General features: G+C 24.5%; 8 protein-coding genes across 8 annotated transcripts; 5 read left to right on the top strand and 3 right to left on the bottom strand.

Annotated features, from left to right (window-relative positions):
* Positions 1–461: 461 nt before the first annotated feature.
* On the top strand, positions 462–708 carry DICPUDRAFT_71378 (uncharacterized protein; the record flags this gene model as incomplete). The annotated part of the gene is made up of 1 exon (XM_003283200.1): positions 462–708. A coding segment is annotated over exon 1 (158 nt), but the record flags the coding sequence as incomplete, so codon positions are not given.
* Positions 709–1,536: 828 nt separating this feature from the next.
* On the top strand, positions 1,537–2,487 carry DICPUDRAFT_74222 (uncharacterized protein; the record flags this gene model as incomplete). The annotated part of the gene is made up of 1 exon (XM_003283199.1): positions 1,537–2,487. The coding sequence occupies one exon, from the start codon at positions 1,537–1,539 to the stop codon at positions 2,485–2,487; it is 951 nt and encodes a 316-aa protein (XP_003283247.1).
* A 641-nt stretch (positions 2,488–3,128) lies between these two features.
* Positions 3,129–3,670, bottom strand: DICPUDRAFT_74221 (uncharacterized protein; the record flags this gene model as incomplete). The annotated part of the gene is made up of 2 exons (XM_003283166.1): positions 3,129–3,464; positions 3,590–3,670. The coding sequence occupies 2 exons, from the start codon at positions 3,668–3,670 to the stop codon at positions 3,129–3,131; spliced, it is 417 nt and encodes a 138-aa protein (XP_003283214.1).
* A 650-nt stretch (positions 3,671–4,320) lies between these two features.
* On the top strand, positions 4,321–5,280 carry DICPUDRAFT_74220 (uncharacterized protein; the record flags this gene model as incomplete). Its single annotated transcript, XM_003283198.1, has 1 exon — positions 4,321–5,280. The coding sequence occupies one exon, from the start codon at positions 4,321–4,323 to the stop codon at positions 5,278–5,280; it is 960 nt and encodes a 319-aa protein (XP_003283246.1).
* A 1,824-nt stretch (positions 5,281–7,104) lies between these two features.
* DICPUDRAFT_74219 (uncharacterized protein) lies at positions 7,105–8,600 on the bottom strand (the record flags this gene model as incomplete). The annotated part of the gene is made up of 5 exons (XM_003283165.1): positions 7,105–7,133; positions 7,298–8,020; positions 8,065–8,216; positions 8,311–8,507; positions 8,577–8,600. 5 exons carry the CDS (start codon positions 8,598–8,600, stop codon positions 7,105–7,107), a joined length of 1,125 nt encoding a protein of 374 aa, XP_003283213.1.
* A 2,078-nt stretch (positions 8,601–10,678) lies between these two features.
* Positions 10,679–17,898, bottom strand: DICPUDRAFT_25433 (uncharacterized protein; the record flags this gene model as incomplete). The annotated part of the gene is made up of 3 exons (XM_003283164.1): positions 10,679–10,771; positions 11,578–17,552; positions 17,673–17,898. 3 exons carry the CDS (start codon positions 17,896–17,898, stop codon positions 10,679–10,681), a joined length of 6,294 nt encoding a protein of 2,097 aa, XP_003283212.1.
* A 1,722-nt stretch (positions 17,899–19,620) lies between these two features.
* DICPUDRAFT_25407 (uncharacterized protein) lies at positions 19,621–20,241 on the top strand (the record flags this gene model as incomplete). The annotated part of the gene is made up of 1 exon (XM_003283197.1): positions 19,621–20,241. A coding segment is annotated over one exon (621 nt), but the record flags the coding sequence as incomplete, so codon positions are not given.
* A 998-nt stretch (positions 20,242–21,239) lies between these two features.
* DICPUDRAFT_19394 (uncharacterized protein) lies at positions 21,240–22,232 on the top strand (the record flags this gene model as incomplete). The annotated part of the gene is made up of 2 exons (XM_003283196.1): positions 21,240–21,355; positions 21,548–22,232. Coding segments are annotated over 2 exons (801 nt in total), but the record flags the coding sequence as incomplete, so codon positions are not given.
* Positions 22,233–22,364: the final 132 nt, after the last annotated feature.

The following is a 22,364-nucleotide window of genomic DNA, read 5'->3' as shown; positions in this document are numbered from 1 at the left end:
TCCAGCAATCAGCTCAACAACCAAGAAATGATGTGGACCCAGTTGTTGCTGGTTTTAATGATATTCCAGATGATAGATCTTTACTATCTGGTATAACTTCGCGTGTAGGCAGAAGTGGAAAATCTCATCATTCAGGTCATTCATCTCGTTATTCATATGGTTCCCGTTCGACCCATTCAAGTCGCCATAATGGTGATATTGCTAGCCAACTTGGCAGCCACATTCGCCATTCATTATATAATGCCCCATCCCATCATGGCCACCGTAATATTGCTAACGCTCGTCTCAACAAACCCAAGTAAATCACCTCTTAGTCTCGAGGAAACTCCAATGCCACTTGATCTCCTCTATGACAGGGAGGCATTTAATAACCTCGGATACATAGCTAATTTAGAAAATGGTCTATATATCTCATTCGATGAGAATAAATCCTTTTTAGTGGGTGAAGGATTTATAAACGATAACAGGAACCAAATAAAAATCAATGTTACGCAATACCACCACCGAGCAAAAACACTTATTGAACAAGTAACAAACAAGATGGTCAATATTGAAAATCAAACACGATTCACTGCCAGTATTGGTATACCCGAAGAAACCGATGATTTTTATTACGATGATACGGTTACCTGTCAACATGTAGACAACTGTGGGGTTGTCTTTATACTTAAAAAAAATCCTCGTGGTGAAGAAGATGATTAAAACCTCAAAAAAAAAAAAATTAAAAAAAAAAAATTAAAAAAAAAAAAAAACTCTCTTTTACAAAAAAATTTTAAATAAATTATATTTTATAAGATTTCATTCTTCGATTTTTTATTACACTTGTAGAGCTAAGACTTTTAATGATTACATTTGAAAATAAAAGTATTGTTGGGGCAGTTAACTATACAATTTGTTCCATTTGAAATTAAATAATAATTAAAAAAACAAAAAAAAAATTTTAATTTAAATTAAAAAAAATAATATATATAAGAGATTAACCCCAAAAGGGCTATAGGTTTTTTTAACATCAGAAAATACAATTAGTAAATAATAAAGCAACATATTATATGTATAAAAATAATAAATATATAATAAAAAGACTAATCAGTAAATAAGATCAAAAATTGAATACACTTATATATAAATAATTCATTTTCTTTTTTTTTTTTTATCATAATATTTTTTATAACAATTTATAAGTTTTTTTTATTATTTAATATCAAATCGAGTAATAGATTTGATCTATTATTTGAAAGAATGAATATTATTTGAAGTTCAAATAATAATTTATATTTTTCAATATTAAAAAAAAAAAATTTAATTTTTTTAAACAATACATAATTTATTTTTTAATAATTTTAATAATTTTTTAATTTTATTGAAATTTTTTTTTTTTTTCATATTTTAAAAATTAAAGCATTTCAACCACACACACTCGTTTTCAGCTTAATATTTTTTTTCATATAATCCAATCATATATTTTTTTATTTTCTCAACAAACATAAATCATATCAAAAATCATAATAATTACAACTCAAAACATATTAGTAAAAAATGTTAGCTTTAATTATTGCTATTTTAATCTTTATTGGTTGCTATCATTTGGAACAATATATTTCCTACAGAAAAACCAAAGTTTATGATAGTGAAATTAAATTTGCTGGTAGTTATTATGTACTAAATACAACTCCAAATAAATTAGTACCAGAACCACTAAAACCAATACCAGTACCACCACCACAACAACAACAGGCACAACAATATCCATATCAACCACTAAAGCCACAACAGCCACCAAAGCCACAACAACCACAACAGCCAAAGCAATCTCCATTTCGTTTTAGTGAAGCTACACCATTAAGTTACATTTTTAAAAACGAAATTAGAAATCGTGACTATTTATATAAATCTGCTAGCTCACCATTTTTCAGTAAAACTATGGGCCATTCACCACAAATACCAACTCCACAATGTCAATTTCAAGATAAATGGTATTCATCAATGGTTAAATATTTACCATTATTTGGTTCAAAAGGACGTCTATCAGAAGTAGAAGCCGCCCAAAAACGTTTAAATGAACGTTTAAAACTTTACCAATTAAAAAATAATAAGGTGATCCCAGGAGATGGCAATTGCCAAATGCATTCCTTATCCGATCAAATCTATGGAAATTTAAATCATAGTACAGAAATAAGAAATGCTATTGTCCAGTGGTTAAGAAAGAATAAAAATTTCTTACTTCAAAATGGTGCAAATTTAAGTCAATTTGCAAGTACTAATTGGGAAAGTTATTGCAATAACATGTCAAGAGATGGTACCTGGGGTGACCATATAACTTTATTTGCTGCCGCAGAAATTTTCAAGGCAAATATTAGTATTATATCATCGGTCGATTCTCATCAATATTTAATAGAAATTGAACCAACTACTGTTATTGCCAATAAAAATATTTTATTATCCCATCATGCAGAACTTCATTACGGTTCTTTGAGTAGGATAATATAAAATAAAAATATCAATTTCCAAATTATAAGAGCTGCCATACATTCAAGTTTACAATTAAAGAAAAGTTAAAAGGTAAATATATAAATTTTAATAATAATATAAATAAACCAATTAAACTAATATTTTTTTATTGTATGCATCTATTAGAATTTATTTAGGTATTGGCCAAACCGAAAATATTTATATTTTGATTTTTCATAATTTAAATAGAAAATGTATTCAGCATCAAATAGTAGGAAATTATATAGTTCAAATAAGTAATAGTGCTGGCAATTAGTTTAATGATGGTTCATATAGTGGTTCAAATGTTACAAATAATAAATCTAATGTTGTCAATTCAAGTGATAGGCTTCTAGTGGTAATTCAGGTGGGGTAAAGTAATCATATTTTTGCAGATATTCCAAACAAATTAAATATTAGTTCATCAAGTTTTAAAATAGAAAAAGTTGTAAATAATAATAATAATTAAAATCGAATTCAAATATCCCATTTTTAAATGAAGGTTTTAGATACCTTTCAAATGTTTTAAAAGAAATAAAATAAATAAAAAACTCGTTTTATTATATTATATTTATAATTTTTAAATAAATATAATATAAAAATATTTTTAAAAAAAAATTACAGTTAGAAATTATAGTTTTTTATTTAAAATTCTTTAATTCTATCTTTTGATCATAATTTTTATTTGTAAAATATTTTTGAATTAGTGTTGATATGTCTATGAATTGCCCATCGATACACTCAATCATATAGTGGTAATCAATCCTAAATTTCCTTGTGTTGCTTAGTATATGAACGACTGATTTTGATGAAACTTGATTTTCTATACCATATGGTTTTCTTGAAAATGGTACTCTTGCTTCTGGGTCGTTCATTTCAATTAAAGTTTGGTAGTGTTTTAAAAGATTGGTTTTTACGAAATGGTACCATGATGTTATACTTGTTCCATTAACAAGAATGCTGCCGTTATTAAAGTGCTTATAAATACAATCTAAATTGTATTACTGATATGATTTCTGCTTTTATTTTGAAACTTTCCAATTGCTTTAAAATCTTTGTTTTTTATTTTAAAATAAGATTTCATTCTTCGATTTTTTATTACACTTGCCGAGCTAAGACTTTTAATGATTACATTTGAAAATAATAGTATTGTTGGGGCAGTTAAATATAGCATTTGTTCCATTTGAAATTAAATAATAATTAAAAAAACAAAAAAAAATTTTAATTTAAATAGAAAATAAAAAAATTTTAATTTAAAAAATAATATATATTAGAGATTAACCCCAAAAGGGCTATAGGTTTTTTGAACATCAGAAAATATAATTAGCAAATAATAAAGCAACATATTATATGTATAAAAATAATAAATATATAATTAAAAAGACTAATCAGTAAATAAGATCAAAAATTGAATACACTTATATATCAATAATTCATTTTCATTTTTTTTTTTTTATCATAATATTTTTTTATAACAATTTATAGGTTTTTTTAATTATTTAATATCAAATCGAGTAATAGATTTGATCTATTATTTAAAACAATGAATATTATTTGAAGTTCAAATAATAATTTATTAAAAAAAAAAAATTTAATTTTTTTAAACAATACATAATTTATTTTTTAATAATTTTAATAATTTTTAAATTTTATTGAAATTTTTTTTTTTTTTCATATTTTAAAAATTAAAGCTTTCAACCACACACACTCGTTTTCAGCTTAATATTTTTTTTCATATAATCCAATCATATATTTTTTTATTTTCTCAACAAACATAAATCATATCAAAAATCATAATAATAATAATTACAACTCAAAACCTATTAGTAAAAAATGTTAGCTTTAATTATTGCTATTTTAATATTTATTGGTTGCTATCATTTGGAACAATATATTTCCTACAGAAAAACCAAAGTTTATGATAGTGAAATTAAATTTGCTGGTAGTTATTATGTACTAAATACAACTCCAAATAAATTAGTACCAGAACCACTAAAACCAATACCAGTACCACCACCACAACAACAACAGGCGCAACAATATCCATATCAACCACTAAAGCCACAACAGCCACAACAGCCACCAAAGCCACAACAACCACAACAGCCAAAGCAATCTCCATTTAGTTTTAGTGAAGCTACACCATTAAGTTATATTTTTAAAAACGAAATTAGAAATCGTGATTATTTATATAAATCTGCTAGCTCACCATTTTTCAGTCAAACTATGGGCCATTCACCACAAATACCAACTCCACAATGTCAATTTCAAGATAAATGGTATTCATCAATGGTTAAATATTTACCATTATTTGGTTCAAAAGGACGTCTATCAGAAGTAGAAGCCGCCCAAAAACGTTTAAATGAACGTTTAAAACTTTACCAATTAAAAAATAATAAGGTGATCCCAGGAGATGGCAATTGCCAAATGCATTCCTTATCCGATCAAATCTATGGAAATTTAAATCATAGTACAGAAATAAGAAATGCTATTGTCCAGTGGTTAAGAAAGAATAAAAATTTCTTACTTCAAAATGGTGCAAATTTAAGTCAATTTGCAAGTACTAATTGGGAGAATTATGGCAATAACATGTCAAGAGATGGTACCTGGGGTGACCATATAACTTTATTTGCTGCCGCAGAAATTTTCAAGGCAAATATTAGTATTATATCATCGGTCGATTCTCATCAATATTTAATAGAAATTGAACCAACTACTGTTATTGCCAATAAAAATATTTTATTATCCCATCATGCAGAACTTCATTACGGTTCTTTGAGTAGGATAATATAAAATAAAAATATCAATTTCCCAATTATAAAGAGCTGCCATACATTCAAGTTTACAATTAAAGAAAAGTTAAAAGGTAAATATATAAATATTAATAATATAAATAAACCAAATATACTAATGTTTTTTTATTGTATGCATCTATTAGAATTTATTTAGGTATTGGCCAAACCGAAAATATTTATATTTTGATTTTTCATAATTTAAATAGAAAATGTATTCAGCATCAAATAGTAGGAAATTAAATAATTCAAATAAAAATAGAAAATGGCAATGGTATTATAGAGTTCTGAAATAAGTAATGGTACAGGCAGTTTGTTTAATGATGGTTCATATAGTGGTTCAAATATTGTTACAAATAATAAATTTAATAATGTCAATTCAAGTGATAGGCTTCTAGTGGTAATTCAGGTGGGGTACTTAAGTAATCAAATTTTTGCAGATATTCCAAACAATTTAAATTTTAGTTCATCAAGTTTTAAAAAAGATAAAGAGTTGTAAAAAGAAAAAAAACAATAAAGTAGACATATAATAAATCAATTAAAATAGAAATAATAGTAATAATAATAATTAAAATTAAATTCAAAAAGCCCAGTTTTATATGGTAAAAAAACCATCACTTAGAATTCACTGGCACATTTTATCAGAAGAGAAGAAACCAATCAATATTTTAATAACTAAATTATTTATAAATTTAATTAAATAATTATTTAATAAATAAATTTTAATAATTAATAGTTAAATAAATAAAGAAAATAAATTATTTCATAAAATAAAAAACGGTATTTTTTATATATCTTTACAGGTGATACAAAAAAAGAATGATACTTTTGGAAGTCTATCTTTTAATTATAATTTTTATTTCTTTTTTTTTTATTAAAATTAAAATTAAAGTGAATTTCCAAAGTTAATGATTAAAAAATAAAAAAAAAATAAAAAAAAATAAAAAAAAATAAAAAAAATAAAATAATTTTAAACAAATTTAAATTTTATTTATAAAAAAGAAAACTATTGCTTTTAATTTATGAATCTTTTGAAATATTTTTTATCTATTTTGATTTTATTATTTTTAATTAATAAAACCTAAAATGTGAATGTTTGAGTTTAATAATTTTTTCATCTTTCTAAAACTTGTCTGAAAAAAAAATGCTCGAATTGGAAATATAATACAGGGGGTTTGTAGGATAATTCTAAATATTTTCATCTAGAACAATTTGAATATCTACCATATTTGTTTGGCCAGAACAAATTTGGGAATTCATCAAAAAGTTGATTAGATTGAAAAAATTAGATTGGTGTCTTCTAGTATATGGAGCTTCAGATTCATTGAGTAAGGGAAAAGTGAGGGCAAATGAATATTGGTATCTTTAATGAGAGGTTAATCTTTGAGCTTTGTGTGAACGGTTACTACATGAAGCTATAGTTGAGTGTGAAGATATTTTGGTAAAGTAGAAAGACACCTGTTCACTTAAATTTGTATGGACAGATCTATTAGGTATGTCAAACTATCTTAATATAAAAATTAAAATGGTTAGTCAATCTTTTTACTATTTCAAAGATATTAAATTCTATATATGTTGGTTGTTATTGTTGTTTTATAACTATATGATATTTTACTTACTTGTTATTTATTGTTTGAATCTGCCATGTTTAATAAAATATTTATACAGTGTAGTAAAATAAATATAAATTTGAATAGAAAATTATTTAATTTAAAATATAGTGGTATTATGTGATTATACTGCAAAATGAAAGTGTGGTATTTTACACCAAATGATTAAAATTGAATTATTTAGAAAAAACAACAACCATAAGACAAAAATAAATTTAAGATAGCAAAACCGTTGAATAATAATCTAAATTTTAGAAATAAAAATATTAATAAAGAGTTTAATATTAAATAAAAAATATAAATAAAGATAATACCTTGGTAACTTCTAAATTAGGAAACTGGGACAATGATATTTAAATATTAACCAAACTATGACTTGAATATATATGTGAATTGGTTAAAAATTACTTGAGAAATTTTTAATGTCCATAAATCTATTTAGGTGTTCGGAACGGATTGTATCACTGGTAAAATGCAAATAATTGCAAACAATATGATATGTTTCGTTATGCAATTGTGGGAAAAATTGGTGAAAACCGAGATAATCTAAATGTTCTAAGAGTTCTAAAGCGGAACACCAAACCATATCGATTATTACCATGTCGTTGATTTTACCATTGGTTTTATTATTTTTGAGGGAATTTGCCAAATCTTTGAATACAGAAACTGCACCTTCTATTTCATAAAGTCTGTACATTTGATAATTATCAATGATTTTGTGTACCTTTGCAATAACAGATTCGATCATATCTAAATGATCTTTTGAAATATTTGAATCCAAATATGCATGGGCAAATACTTTTGAAACTATTAGACTACTAATAGTTTTTATATCATCTGATACATTATCATAATAAATGGCACAGTTTACAATATTTGTAACAAAGAGGTCAAGTTGATAAGTTTCTAAACTTCCCAAAAAGTCGCCATTAGATAAATGATTATCAATAACTTTTAATTCCCCCAAGATTAAATTATTTTTTTCTGATACAAATTTTTTTGGAACCCATTGATTTAATATTAGTGGTTTCTCTTCTTGCTGTAGTTGCTCTTGTTGTGGATGTTGTGTCTCCTCTAGATGTTGTGGTTGATATTGAACCCTATGATTTAATTCTAAAAAATTGTTAGACACTATATCACTATTATAAAATTTATTTATACTATTTGATACCTACGTTTTTTTTCTAATAATCTTTCATTTATTTCTAAACTTTTGATATTATCAAAATCGGTTTGGAGTTTTTTATCATCTAATAAATTATCCAAACCAATATTTAACTCTATCAAATTATTTTGGTAGTATTCTATTATTGTTTCAAATATTAATCTATATAATTTACATAAGATATAAATTATTAAATGATAAATGTTAATACCAATATTATTTAAAAAATAATATATATTTATAAAGATCAACTTACATAGTTTGGAATACTACTGGTAATACAAAACACAATGCTTTTTCCATCAAAGTGTTGTATGAAAGAGAACTAGTGTAAGAAATTATTAATAAAAAAAATTGCATTATGATACTAATGAAAATAAATTTCCAAAAAATACCAAAATGAAAATCCTTTGAGCTTTTGGATTCCATAGCAAAGATATTTTCAATGGTGTTCTGAATGCAAATAAAAAAATAATTAATATTTATTTTTCTATTGTTGTAAATTAAATTAGAGATACTTACTTTTTTTGAAAAAATAATAGCCATTGTATTAATTACGAGGTTAAAAAATATAAATAAAAATACAATGAAAAGCCAGTAAAAAAGCTAGCTGACGGGATACGAAATGGAAGCAGTTAAAACTAAGCTATAATGGACGCAAGTGACTTTATGGTTGATATTTCTTGAATTATTATTATATTATTATTTTAAAAAAGAAGTTTATATAGAATTTTGAATTAGTAGATATTCTATAGCGAATTAATATAATTATTTCCTAAAATAAATTTAATAGATCAAAAATTTTTCCTAAAATATATTTAATAGATCAAATCCAAATTGGGTTTACCTTTATATATGTAAAAAAATGTAAATCTGCACAATTGGTAATAATTAAATTATTTAAAAATTTTTTAAAAACTCTTTGTAATAAAAAAAATTTTAAAAAATTTTAAAAAAAAAAAATTAAATAAATTTTTTTTATAATAAACTAAACAGTAATTATAATATTCAAAAAAAATTTAAATAATAAAATTTAATAATATATACAATGTTAATGAAGTTCAATTTAACAAAAAAATTACATATTTTTTTAGTTTCAAAAAATTTTATGAAAAGAGATAAATTCTTTGTTTATTCATATTTAATTGAAATAACTTTAAAAATTTAATAAAAAATAAAGAGATTAAATAAAATTAAATATCGATTGATATTATTTTGAAATAATATAACAATATAAATTGTCTATGGTTTAATCCCCAAGGTCTTTTATTAATATAAAGAAATACTAGATATTTAAACCTCAAGAGATATAATCATAATAAGAATCTTCTATGTCAATTAATTGTATTGGTTTTAATACTTAATTCAATTAATTTGTACAAACAAAATTTTTTTTAAAATAAACATTAGATTAATCATAACTTAATTTTTTTATAAAATCATTTTATTATAATTTTGTGATATTATAATTCCTATTGGTAAATAAATTTGATTTGTTAAAATAAAAAAATTAACAAATAGAAATTTTAAAAAACATTTATAATAATAATAACTTAATAAAACATTAAAATATAACAACAGCTGTTGTGTTATAACAATTTAAAGATAAAGATATTTTATTATAAATTTATAAATGAGGAAAATGTGAAAGCATATGAGTGGCTGGAAATGTAGTTTTTATAGTCCTAAAATAACAATAGATTAAAAGACAATTCTGAATAAGATGAATGCGATATTATTAGTTTTATCAATATGACCTGTCTATTTATATTTTTTTTATAATATTTTAACTTTAAATGATAGTCCATTTAATTTTAATATGTAAACATGTTTGGTTAATGGAATATTTTCAATTGGTTTTTTATCTTTATTTGGTATGTTTCTTTCATATCTTTTTTATCGTTATTATTTTTTTTTTTTTCTTTTATTTTTAAATCTTATCGCCTATTTTTATCATGCTTTTGATATGTGTTTTTTTCACCATTTATAATTTTTAAACACATAAAAACATTATTACCACATGTTGTTAAAATCCACAATCCAATATTAAATATAGAAAATAATTTATATATAAACTCACAATCCATATATTAAAAAAAAAAAAAAAATAATCTTTCTCTAACCTGGCTACCCCACTTTCACACACCTCCCCACAATATCACACACACTATTATAAAAAACCACACACACATAAATAAATAGATAATGCCATTAACTAAAAGTACTATTCGATTAACAATAATATGTGATTACAAATTTTTTAAGTTAAAGTTGAACAATGATTATTTTTTAATTATTATTTAAAAAAATTACAAATTTGGTACCAATAGAAAATTGAAAAAAAAAAACACAACATCACTATTATCAATAAATATAAATTATAATAATATAAACCAACACACTAACTACAGCGACAATAAGATAATTATTGATTTAAAAAAAAACTAATCATGCAATACTATAAATAAAAAAAAAATACAAAAATACAAAATGTTTCAAAAAGGACAATATGTAAAACTCAATTATATAATAATTATCTCAACTGAATAACACAAACAAAATTTTATAACACCACAGTTTTTATAAATAATTATTAATTTAAAATGATAAAAAAAAATTCCATTTTAATGCATAACTGCATACAAAAAATTACAAGATATTTTTAAAAAAAACCTAATTTTTACGATAAAATCATTTATAATGATACTTTTTTGAGTCTCGTTTATTTTAAAGGAATTAAAAGTAAGTGTAGATTATATTTTATTAATATTTAAAAATTTAAAATTAATTAAAATTGTAAAAAAAAAAATACAATAAAAATAAAAACTATTTAAACAATTTTTTATTTTATCATTTAAATAAAAGAAAAACAATAAAATAAAATATAAAATAAAATATAAAATAAAATATAAAATAAAATATAATTAAAAACACAGTTTAATATTAAAAATAACAAAATGTCACTTTTAAGTATGTATAATATTCGATTAGTTTTTCATAGAAATAAAATTAATATTAATTGTTTTTTTATTTCTTTCAATAGAAAATTTAACTTCAATCTCATTAAATACCAATTCATCAAAATCATTTAAAATCAATGATAATGGAAATTCAAATAGTGTCCAATCATTTAACGATATTGCCAGAGTAAACAAAATCTTTAATTCTGACCGTTGGAGAGAATTCTGGACTATTTAAATTGTCAAAAAAAACTAATATTATTTATTTTTTTTATTTAATTCAAAAAATATCAAATCAAAAAATTATTTATTTATTTATTTATTATTTATTTATTTATTAAAACTGTACTTTTATAAAAAAATCTAAAATAAAATTATTATTTATTAAAAAAAAAAAGAAAAAAAAATTATTATTGTTTTTAAATAGTTTTATTTTTTTATTGTTTTAAATAGGTATTGATAATATCAATTTCAGCGCCATCTATAAAGCATTTTGTACTTGATTTGTATTGGGAAATTAGAGACCAACAAAATTCGTTTAAATTTTTTGAACCAGAGGTTACAGCTAAATATAAAGGAGATTCGCCAAGATTTGTAAGTGAGTTTATAATATTTGGAGATTTCTTTAATACCAAATCAATAATATCCCTATTTTGATTTTTAGCAGCATAGTGAATGCAGTTCCATCCATTTTTATTTTTTTTATCTGTTTGAACTCCCATTTCTAATAAATAGCTTACAATATTTGTGTGACCATATTTACTTGCAAATAATAATGGTGTCATTTCTAGTGTTGATATGCAGCAGTTGATGTCTGCTTTATTTTCAATAAAGCTTTTAACAAAATCTAAATTTCCAACAATACAAGATTTAATAAGTGCTATATTTAAAATTCCTTTTGTTATATATCCATTATTAATTAACCATTGAATAATGTTGTTGGATTTGTATTCAATAGCATAGGTTAATGGTGTTCTGTCGAATGGGAATTCCAAATTTGAGTCTTTTTCAGCTGGATGGACTTCATCTAAAACTGATATTTCTAATAGATGAGGATTCTTTACCATATACCATTGAAATACTTGGATAAAACCTGATACTGTGATTCTGCATAAAGTAACATTGGTTGATAAACCTGAAGAAACTGAGTTATATAGAGTTGGGTCTGATTTGAAGCTGAAATTAATGATATCTTCGTCGTTGAAATAGTCTTTTTGGAACTGGGTAAATGGATAATCATGGTAAATTGTTTCTAATTTTTCTGTAATTCTTTTAAAATCCTTAATCAATGCTAAATAGTAAAGTCTCTTTAGGTTTCTAAAGATAATAGAGATATTCATAACTTCTTGATATCTATCAAGCTTGTCTTGGAAATCTTGTTGTTTGTTCTGAATAATTTTTATCCTGAGGAAATCTTTTTTTGATGCTTGCTCTTGTTGTAGTTGGTTTTCCTCTAAAATGTTTTTATATTGATTTAGTAGTTCTAAAACTTCATGAATTGATTTAATGTTTTCTTCAAAGTGAATGATCATATTTGAAAAATCTAAACCTTCTAGTAAATCCATCATTTGAATTATTAAAATATCTTTTTGTATCATCTGTTTAGCTATATCATGAAGGGCAACCTTTTCGATATTCTTATTATACTGGAAATGGTGTTGGGTTTTTAAAAGTTCCAATCTATCATTTCTTAAGTTTGCAAATAAACAATCTCTAATGTACTCTTGTTGCCATTTTTCACCACAGTTTTCTAAATAAATAAATGTATCAATTGAATATCTCTTCTTGAAATCTTCAATTTTTTGATTAATTTCCCTATTTTCCAATCCATACCCGACCCCTACTAAAATAACTTTGGGTCTAAATGAGTTGCTGCTGTCTAAAAATGATTTACTGCAATATCTATCGAAAATTTCAATTGTTTCTTGTATTGTTTCACCCATTGATAAATCAAAGAATAAAATTAATGATGATGAATTTCTTAAATAAAGTGAGGTTGTAGGAGATGATTCCTTTTCTGGTAAATACCAAAACTGATAGTCATAGTTTAAATTCTTTATGTTGTCATTACAGGTTAAAGGATTTTTTGAATTTGAACCAATTAATCTTTTAAAATAACTAAGGTGCTTATCTATACCACATACATTTGATTTAAAAATATTTGTTAATGGTATATTATTATTATTATTGTTGACGTTATTATTATTATTTAAGTTATTGGTATTATTTATATTTGAATTTAAAGCACCACCACTTGTACTTAATAGGTTTCCACTTCCATTTATACTACTTGATAAATCATTCTTTAAATAAATTGTAGGGTTCAATATTAGGTTCTTTAGTCTGGGGGCATATCCTACTATTGAATAAATATTTGGGCAATTGTCAAAATCAATAATTTCAACACTTTGTAAGTTTATCGATACCTTTTCTAAATTTGGGATATTACTTGAAACAAGTTTTACTAATTGTGGGAAATTGAATGATATTTCTTTTACAAAGAATTTACAATTTGAAACATTTAATTTTATAAGTTTGCTTAGCTTGGAGATATTTTCTAAAACTTTGGAATCGATTATTGAACCAGATATATTTAATGATTCTAATAATGGTGCTGTTAATTCAAGTATCTTTAGTTGAAAACAATTTTCTGCTCTTAAAACTTTAAGATTGTCGGCTTGGATTTTTAACATAAATAATTGGGAACAATTGTCCAGTGTTAAATGGGTGAGTGATGGCATTACAACAGCTTGGTTTCCAATAATACCAGAGTTTGCAATTGAATCGATTTCACTCTCTGTTAAATCCATATTTACAATAGAAGAAAGTTTAAAGTTTTTAAATAATGTTGATTTTAAAACTTTGCTCTGTCTAATATTTATATATCTTAAATCCTTTCCTTTAATGTGGTCAAGTAGATCCTTTTCTTGTGCTATAGTTAATCTTGAGAAATTTGCCTCTTTCAATAGCTCTTCGAGTATACCTTCTGTAATATCTTTGTCTCTTTTTATTTTTTCACTTTTATTTGGCATTGGGGATGATGAAGCTGAGAATGAAATTTTTTTACCGCCTTGTAAACTTTTAAGTTGACCCAAATCTTTCAAAATTTGATTAATTTTAGTATGTTGATTTTTAATCATCTCAAGCTCGACTATTGCTTGATCAGGGCCATATTGTCCTAGTAATAATTGGGTTTGAATATCTCCTGCATTTGGGATATCTGATGATTCTAAAACAAAAGATGATGGATGGGCTGAGCTTGTTAACGAGATAATTCCATTGATATGTTCGTTTTTGTTTAGGTGTTTGATTCTTTCAAATTTATCATAAAGGTTTAGCTCTTTATTGTTGAGAATTGGTTTGTAACGAGCTGCTACTAGTGGCTCTAGAACTTCTAATAGTTCTAAATGTGTAATTGGTTTTTTTCTTTTTTTATTTAGTTCAGTTTGTAAACGCATAAGCTTTGTGAATAGTTGCTTTATCATTCCTGGTGCAAAAGATACACCGACTACAGTTTTTCTTTTTGATGTTTTTTCTTTAAAGTTGTAATTTATTTTAGAGAATAAACTTACTGCATTTTGGTGATGAATTTTTAAACTTGTTAACCAATGACCGAGCAAAATATTTAAATCTTTATCTTTGATTGAATCAATAACATCTTGATGAATAGGATCGTTCATTTGATCTAATAAAAATAAAACTGTTTCAACTTGTAATGATAACTTGGTACCTGATAAACCTGAACCCTTAATCTCCTTAGATACTGCTGGCATAAAAGCTTGATCATTATCAATTGCAATAATACGATACACTTGAGGTGAATCATTCCCAAACGATTTTCCCTTTTTACCTCTTTTGCTTATATAGTCATTTGGTGCAACAATATAGTTCGCTAAATTACCATCGCCGGGATTAATTAACATTGCAGTTAATAAAACTTTTGAAATATTTGATGGATCCAAATTACCAAGTTTTTTTGGGTCATTTAAACAATTTATTAATGGTTCGCCCTTGACACCTTGTGATAACAGTACTGGTACATCATTGATAGCGGCTAATTCACAATAGGGCGAAATATACCCAAAAAGAGAACTGGAAAGACGAGTAACTGCATATTCTGTACCTGGGAGTTGAGGTTCAAATTTTATATATATTCTAAAACCATTCTTTTTAATAAATGGAACCGATCTGAGACCAAAAGGATTGGGTTTAATAGGTGAACCGTCTGTATTAAATATATCCCTCCAAAATTCTGGGCTTATAATTCTTTCGCCTTCAGATGCAGTTTTAATAATTTTTAAATTGGTTTTAACAGTTGATGGTGATTGAGAAACTGGTATAAAAAATTGATCTATTAAAATTTTCCAAATAATTTTTGGGTTTACAAAACATAGTTTTGATAAGTATGGTTTGAGTTCATCTTTTTGATATTGGCTGAGTGATTTGTAAAATGAATTAATCTTTTCTATATGAACTTGACCATATGTTGAGGAGCTACCGGCACCTAAATCAATTAATAGTTTGAATAGTTCGTAGTTTTTACTATGACAGCTTAAGCATAATGGGGATATCCAAGATGATTCTGTATCATCAATTTCTGCGCCGAATGAAAAAAGGGTGATAATTTGTTTAAACATATTTGGAGTGTTTGAATTGATAGCCACATGAACCAAAGAACCATGTTCATTATCTGAAATTTTGTTTAAATCCTCTTTTGAAAGATTGCAAATGTTTATAAACTCTTTTAGAATGATATCGGATGCATTATTTTGAATTAGCTCTACCAAAACACTTGAGGATGATTTATACCATGACTCGTGTAATTTAAGTACCTCGTTACATTTTAATTCCTCGGTGCAGAAATTATCCTCTACGGTGGAGTGTATAGTATTTGATTTACCTTCTAAGAAACTTTTGATTTCCATTATTTTTTCAAACCATTGGACAATATCTTCACCTTCGGCAAAATCATTATAGCTTGAGTTTAATATTAACTCCTTGATGGTGTCTTTTAATGAAATAGAACTGTTTAAATTTAGAAATTGTTTTTTTGAAAGCTGTTCCAACATTGAGTTTAACTCTTCTGGTAAATTATTGATTAATACATCTGTAAATTGAGATTGGCTAGAGTTTAAACTATCAATATGAGATAATGGGTCTTTAACAGCTCTAGATAATGCTTCATAATAGGTGCTCGCAAATGGATGAATTTGTTTAAATAGCTCCATATGAGAAACTATACCTTTTGATTTTAATATTCTTTTAATCTTTAAAAATCTTGATAGGATATCTGTAATTAAGCCAGGAATGAATTCAAATGGTAGATGTAAATTTTGAAGAGTATTTTCTAACACCTTTTTCTTATTTTCTGTTTCGATGGGAATTGATTTTTTGATGAAAGAGTAATAGACCGATTCTTTTTCAATTTGTTCTATTAACCAATTCAACAAGAAAAGATTTGGATGATGCGAAATAAATTGTTGTCTTATGGTTTTCGAAACTTCCTCGGCCATTAATGGTAGAGTATACAAAACATTCTTGACACGGACAAAATATGAACAAACAGGATCCCTGACAATTCTTTGAATTTCTTCAGATTCTAAACAACCGTCGTTGTCAATGCCTACAATATTGCCAGTGTCTTTTTCAATTGTTAAATTATCAGCCTTGTAATCCGTTGGTAATAATAATAAACTTGCTAAAATATGACCACTAAAGCTGTCTCTATTTATTGAATCATATAATGATTGATCATTCTCTGCTCTTTTTAAAAATGGGTCCATATTTTCACCTTCAATATACAAAGATCCTTGAATGTATATTGCTCTTTGTCGATAAAGGGCATTTCCTATTCTACGCTCTAGACCAGGTTCAAATTTAAAAGCTTCCCTTGCATTTCTAACATTATGACGCATTTTTAATTCAAATAAATTCTTTCTTTCTTCACAATCTTGTGGTGGTAAAATGGGTAGCTGACTGATTACAATTAGTTGAGTTGATGTTATATATTTGTCGTGGCCATATAGATTTTTGTAGAATGAAAAGACAGCATTTTCCCTTGCAGGACGCAATAGTGTGGAGCCATTGTCTACTTTATAATAGACCCCATTTACTTTTCCACCAATACTAAGACCATTTTCATTTTTTCTTTCGTATTCGTATTCGTTTGGATTATAGGACGCAACTTCGTATGCTTTCTCCAATGATATTTCCCTATATATTAAATTTTCACCCAGGATCAATGGATTTGCATCTAAAATTTTAAAAGTTTTTGATTTTCCTTGCAAATTGACCTTCTCTACCAAATTTGTTATAAAAATTCTATACTGCTCTATCAACTCCTTTAATAATGGTTCTATTGGTGTGTCATTAAAAAAAGTATTTAATAAAACTTGAAACTTCTCTATTCTTAACTTTAAAGGGTCAAATATTTCGTTTGCTTCATTTGGTGCATTTAAAAAATTTATTCTAAAATCGTCACAACTGGCCAATAAAGATTCCGGTGGAACAATAAAATTCAAAACTTGTTTTAAATTTTCTAAATCTTCATTATGACTACTATTACTAATATTAAAGCTATTACTTTTACTAATATCATAGCTATTATTATTGTTTATATAATTATTGATAATTAAACCATTTATTATAGAATCATCACTTTTATTACCATTAGTATTATTGTTTTCTGCAAATTTTTTAATGAATTTATAAATTTTTAATTTTATTTGGTGATAGTGGGCTGGTTTTGAAATTCCATCTATTAAATCTGAAAGTTTTATTTTTTTTTCTATATATTCATCATTTTGATTTAAATTTCTACTTTCAATTAATTTTAATTCTTCATTTAGTTCATGTTTTGAATTGTCGATTAAAATCTCTTCCATTATTTTTTGAATTCTAGTTTTCAAAAACAATTAGTTTTTTTATTTTATAATTAAAAAATTAAATAATTTATAAATAAACTTACTATATTACTATATTAATGGTGGATAGATTTTAATAAACAACACGTGTTGGTATAGTATGGTATATGATAAATGATTTAATTTTATAAAAATATTTTTTAACCACCTATTGTATTTTTAATGATATGAATTGAAAAAAAAAATATATATATAAAAAAGTATTTTTATTTGTATTTAATTATTGTTATATAGAGATGAATTATATGGATAAGTTTTGTGTAATTATAATTTATCTGTTATGTATTTATTTTATTTATTTATTTAATTATTTACTGTTATTTATTTAAATAAATAATTTTTGTGAAGTTATTGCTATTATTACCTTTCTACAAAACACACAGTTGTACTATTGCTATTATAATAATCTTATTTTTTTAGAGTTATTATTATTTGTTTATTTTTTAAATATGTAATATTGTTAAATATTATTTTTCAAATTTACAAAAAATAAAAAAAAAAAGCAAAAAAAAAAAAAAAATTATATTATATATATTATTTTAGTCTATTATTATTATCAATTACAATAAAGAATTAAAATTATTATTAATGTTTTTTTTTTTAATTTTAAAAAAAGAAAGAAAGTGTGCTAAAATATATGTATTAATATATTCTCTTACCCCCATAATTTAATTACAATAAAAAAAAAAAAGCACAAGCATACACATAAACGCATACACACACATACACACACACACAAACATCATTTTTTATTTTTGGGTTATTTTTTTATTTTGGGAGGGTGAGTGCTTTTTTATATCTTTTATTTGTTTTTCTTTTAAATCTTTTTTATATTCTAAATATATCATCCATTCATTATATATTAATTGATTATGAAGTTGAACATGGTTATTCGAATAAGATAAAATTTTAAAACTCAAAATTATTAAAAAAAAAAAAAATTTTTTTTTTTTTTTTAATTTATTTTTTTTTTCACAAAATCCCTCTTTTTTCAATTATTTTTATCATTATGTAATATATAATTTACAAAACTGAACTTATAAATTAAATTTAAGAGCCTCACACTAAAGTATTTATCTTTTATTAATATTAATTCTGTTTATTCTAAAAGTTCATCAAGTTTACAAAAATTAATTATAATATTTAATTAAATAAATATATTAAAATTTGTATTTTCATCTTTAAAAAAAAAAAGTGTGTTTTTATAATCAATAAATAAATATAATAAAAATAAATCATGATTATAAAAAAAATTATAATTAATATCTTAATATTTTATAAAACAATAATAATTAATAATACTATAATACTATAATATTAAATATAATAAATTTAAATGCTTAGATATGTATTTAATTTTGTGAAAAATGATAAGAATCAAAATGATAAAATTGAAGATAAAAAAAAATATAAATATTTAATTAAACATTTATCAAATCAAACTAATAATAAATTTAAAATAATTGATATTTTAGGAAAAGGTAATTTTGGATTTGTTGTAAAAATAGAAAGATATAGTGAAGAAGGAATAGGATGGTTTGAAGCTATAAAAGTAATAAAAAAACAAAACTTTGTAAGTATAAACTATACTATATTATAAACTAAACACAGTGTTTTCTAATAATGTTTTTTTTATTGTAGAACAATGACGAAATTAGTATATTGGATAAATTAAAAACAATTAACCATCCAAATATTTTAGAGTACTATAATTTTAAAGAAGATGAAAGGTATTGTTATTTATATACAGAGTTTATTGATGGTCTTTCAATCGATAAAAAATTGGAGAAATTAGCAACAGGAAGCTTTTCAAATAATCATATGGTTTATAGTATCACATGTAGATTATTAGATGCATTATATTATATCCATAAGGAGAATATTATTCATAGGGACATCAAAAGTGCAAATATTATGATATCAAGTAAAGGAGTTGTGAAAATTATTGACTTTGGACTATCAAAACTCTTTGAAAACGACTCTAAAAACCATTCCTTTACCGGTACAATCAATTATATGGCTCCTGAAGTATTATTATGCAACAATACAGCTTCAAGAAAATCTGATGTTTGGTCATTAGCATGTACAATTATTGAAATGACTGGTGGTGATTTAAAAAAGAAAAAAGAAATAAACAATCAACAACAAAAGAAATCCAAACAACAATATATAAAAGAAATTCCAACTTATTTAGCACCATCTTTAAAACATTTTCTGTATAATTCCCTTAATGTAGATCCAAAGAAAAGATACAATATATCTCAACTAATCGACCACCCATATATAAAAAGGGTGTGTAATTAAATATTGATATTAAATATAATAAAAGGACTGTAATACTAATTAACTTTTATATATATTAGAAAAACACAAATAATGAAATTATATTAATTAATGAAGGTGGAGAAATAGCTATGTCAGATTCTAAAGTTGATATTGGATTGGAATGTTTATTTTCATTCACAAACAATAATGGTGTATCCATATTAAATATAATTGAAGAGGTTGGTTGCGGTCATTTTAAAATCGAAATTATAAATGACTCAGAGTTTTCCAAAGGCCATTATTTAATAAAAATTTATAGTAAGGAGAATGTATGTATTAGTTTTTGTATATTATTTATTAACCGAGTATTATACTAACTTAATCATTTCTTTCAGAATTGCGACTCTAGTTTTATTAAAGTAAATAAAATAATAAACCATCATAGTTTATCAAAAACAGTTATTAAGTCATACCAAAACAATTTAATATGTTTTATCAAATATAAGGAAGGAATAACACTATATAGCTTTATTGAAAAATTTAAAGATAAAATACCACATATAATAGTTAAGATAATAATAAAACAGATTTTAGAGGCAGTTCTTTATTTATTCGATTTGAATATAAAAAATATAAATCTATCCAGTAATAATATAATAATAAATAATGAATACCAAATATTCATCACCGACTATTCAGCAACACAAAATATATCATCCCATTTAAAACAAATTGGTAATTTGGTACTGGAAATGAATGGCTACCAATGTCTAGATTTAGAAAATAATAATGCACACTCAGTCACTCATAATAATTTAGATCAATATTGTATCAATTTTATTCAGCATTGTTTTTTATACAAATATATCGAAAGAGACTCTATCACAACATTACTAGACCACAATTATTTAAGAAATGACTATTGCAACGACAATATTTTGTACTGGGATATAAATAAACCGCTGTGCCCTCTTTCCATCTCGATTAATGTAGATACTATTATTTTTGGTCCAAAGTATAATAAACCAATAGAAAAACTCCCAAATAGCATAACAAGTATAACATTTGGCCCTTCTTTTAACCAACGAATTTATTCTGGGTTTCTACCTACAAACTTAAAATCAATTACTTTTGGAAGGGATTTTAATCAACCGTTACTTTCAAATAGTATTCCATCAAGCAACAAAACAGAAATTAACTATAATGGATACAATAACCAGCCCATGATTGTTAGGAATAAAAGCGTATCATCGTTAGAATTGATTCCATTATCAAGATCTACCCCAAACAGAGTCTCATCAACTTTTAATTTCGATGCTTTCTTGTGGAAATCTTTGAATGAAAGTGTTATACCCAAAAGCTGTACCATGGTATCCCTTGGTTATTTTTTTAACCACCAACTAAACCTTCCATCTGATGGATCAATTACCAGACTAGTTATGAGTGATTGTTTTAACCAACCTATTACCGTTGGCTCTTTACCAAAAACCATACGCTTCATTTCATTTGGCGATTGCTTTAATCAAGAACTAACCAAAGGTATATTACATGACGAAATTGAAGAGATTTCTTTTGGGAACTGCTTTAATCAAGTCCTTTCAACAAATTCATTACCTTCAAATTTGCGAAAACTGTCATTTGGATTTTGGTTTAACCAAGAGCTAGCTATTCCCAATAACTTGGTTTCCCTTTCGTTTGGAGACTCTTTTAATCAGTCTATCGATGGTTTGTTCAATAACTGCAACTCATTAAAGGAGCTAAAGTTTGGTTATTGCTTTGACTGTACAATCAAATATGGTAGTTTCCCCATCACACTAGAGACATTATATTTTGGGGGTAGCTTTAACAAACCTCTGGATATAGGAATACTTCCTATCTATTTAACCAAGCTGGTATTTGGCAGTAACTATAATCATATTATAAAGCCCAACTATTTACCACCAAATCTCTACTCTCTTCAATTTGGTGATAAATACAACCAACCAATACTAAAAGATAGTTTTCCAAGTTCAATTAAAGAAGTTGTTTTTGGTAATAGCTACGAGTACCCACTATCATCATTTTATGTATATAATGGAGCAGAATTAAACATCACAAAATTTGACATCAATCCAACCATTTTAAAATACTCACCAAAAAATGAAATTAAAAGAAATCAAATA

Source organism: Dictyostelium purpureum (genome assembly GCF_000190715.1).
Source record: "Dictyostelium purpureum unplaced genomic scaffold DICPUscaffold_4, whole genome shotgun sequence".
NCBI lineage: Eukaryota > Evosea > Eumycetozoa > Dictyosteliales > Dictyosteliaceae > Dictyostelium > Dictyostelium purpureum.
Note: the sequence above shows the minus strand (reverse complement) of the source record. Positions and strands in the feature narration are given on the sequence as shown.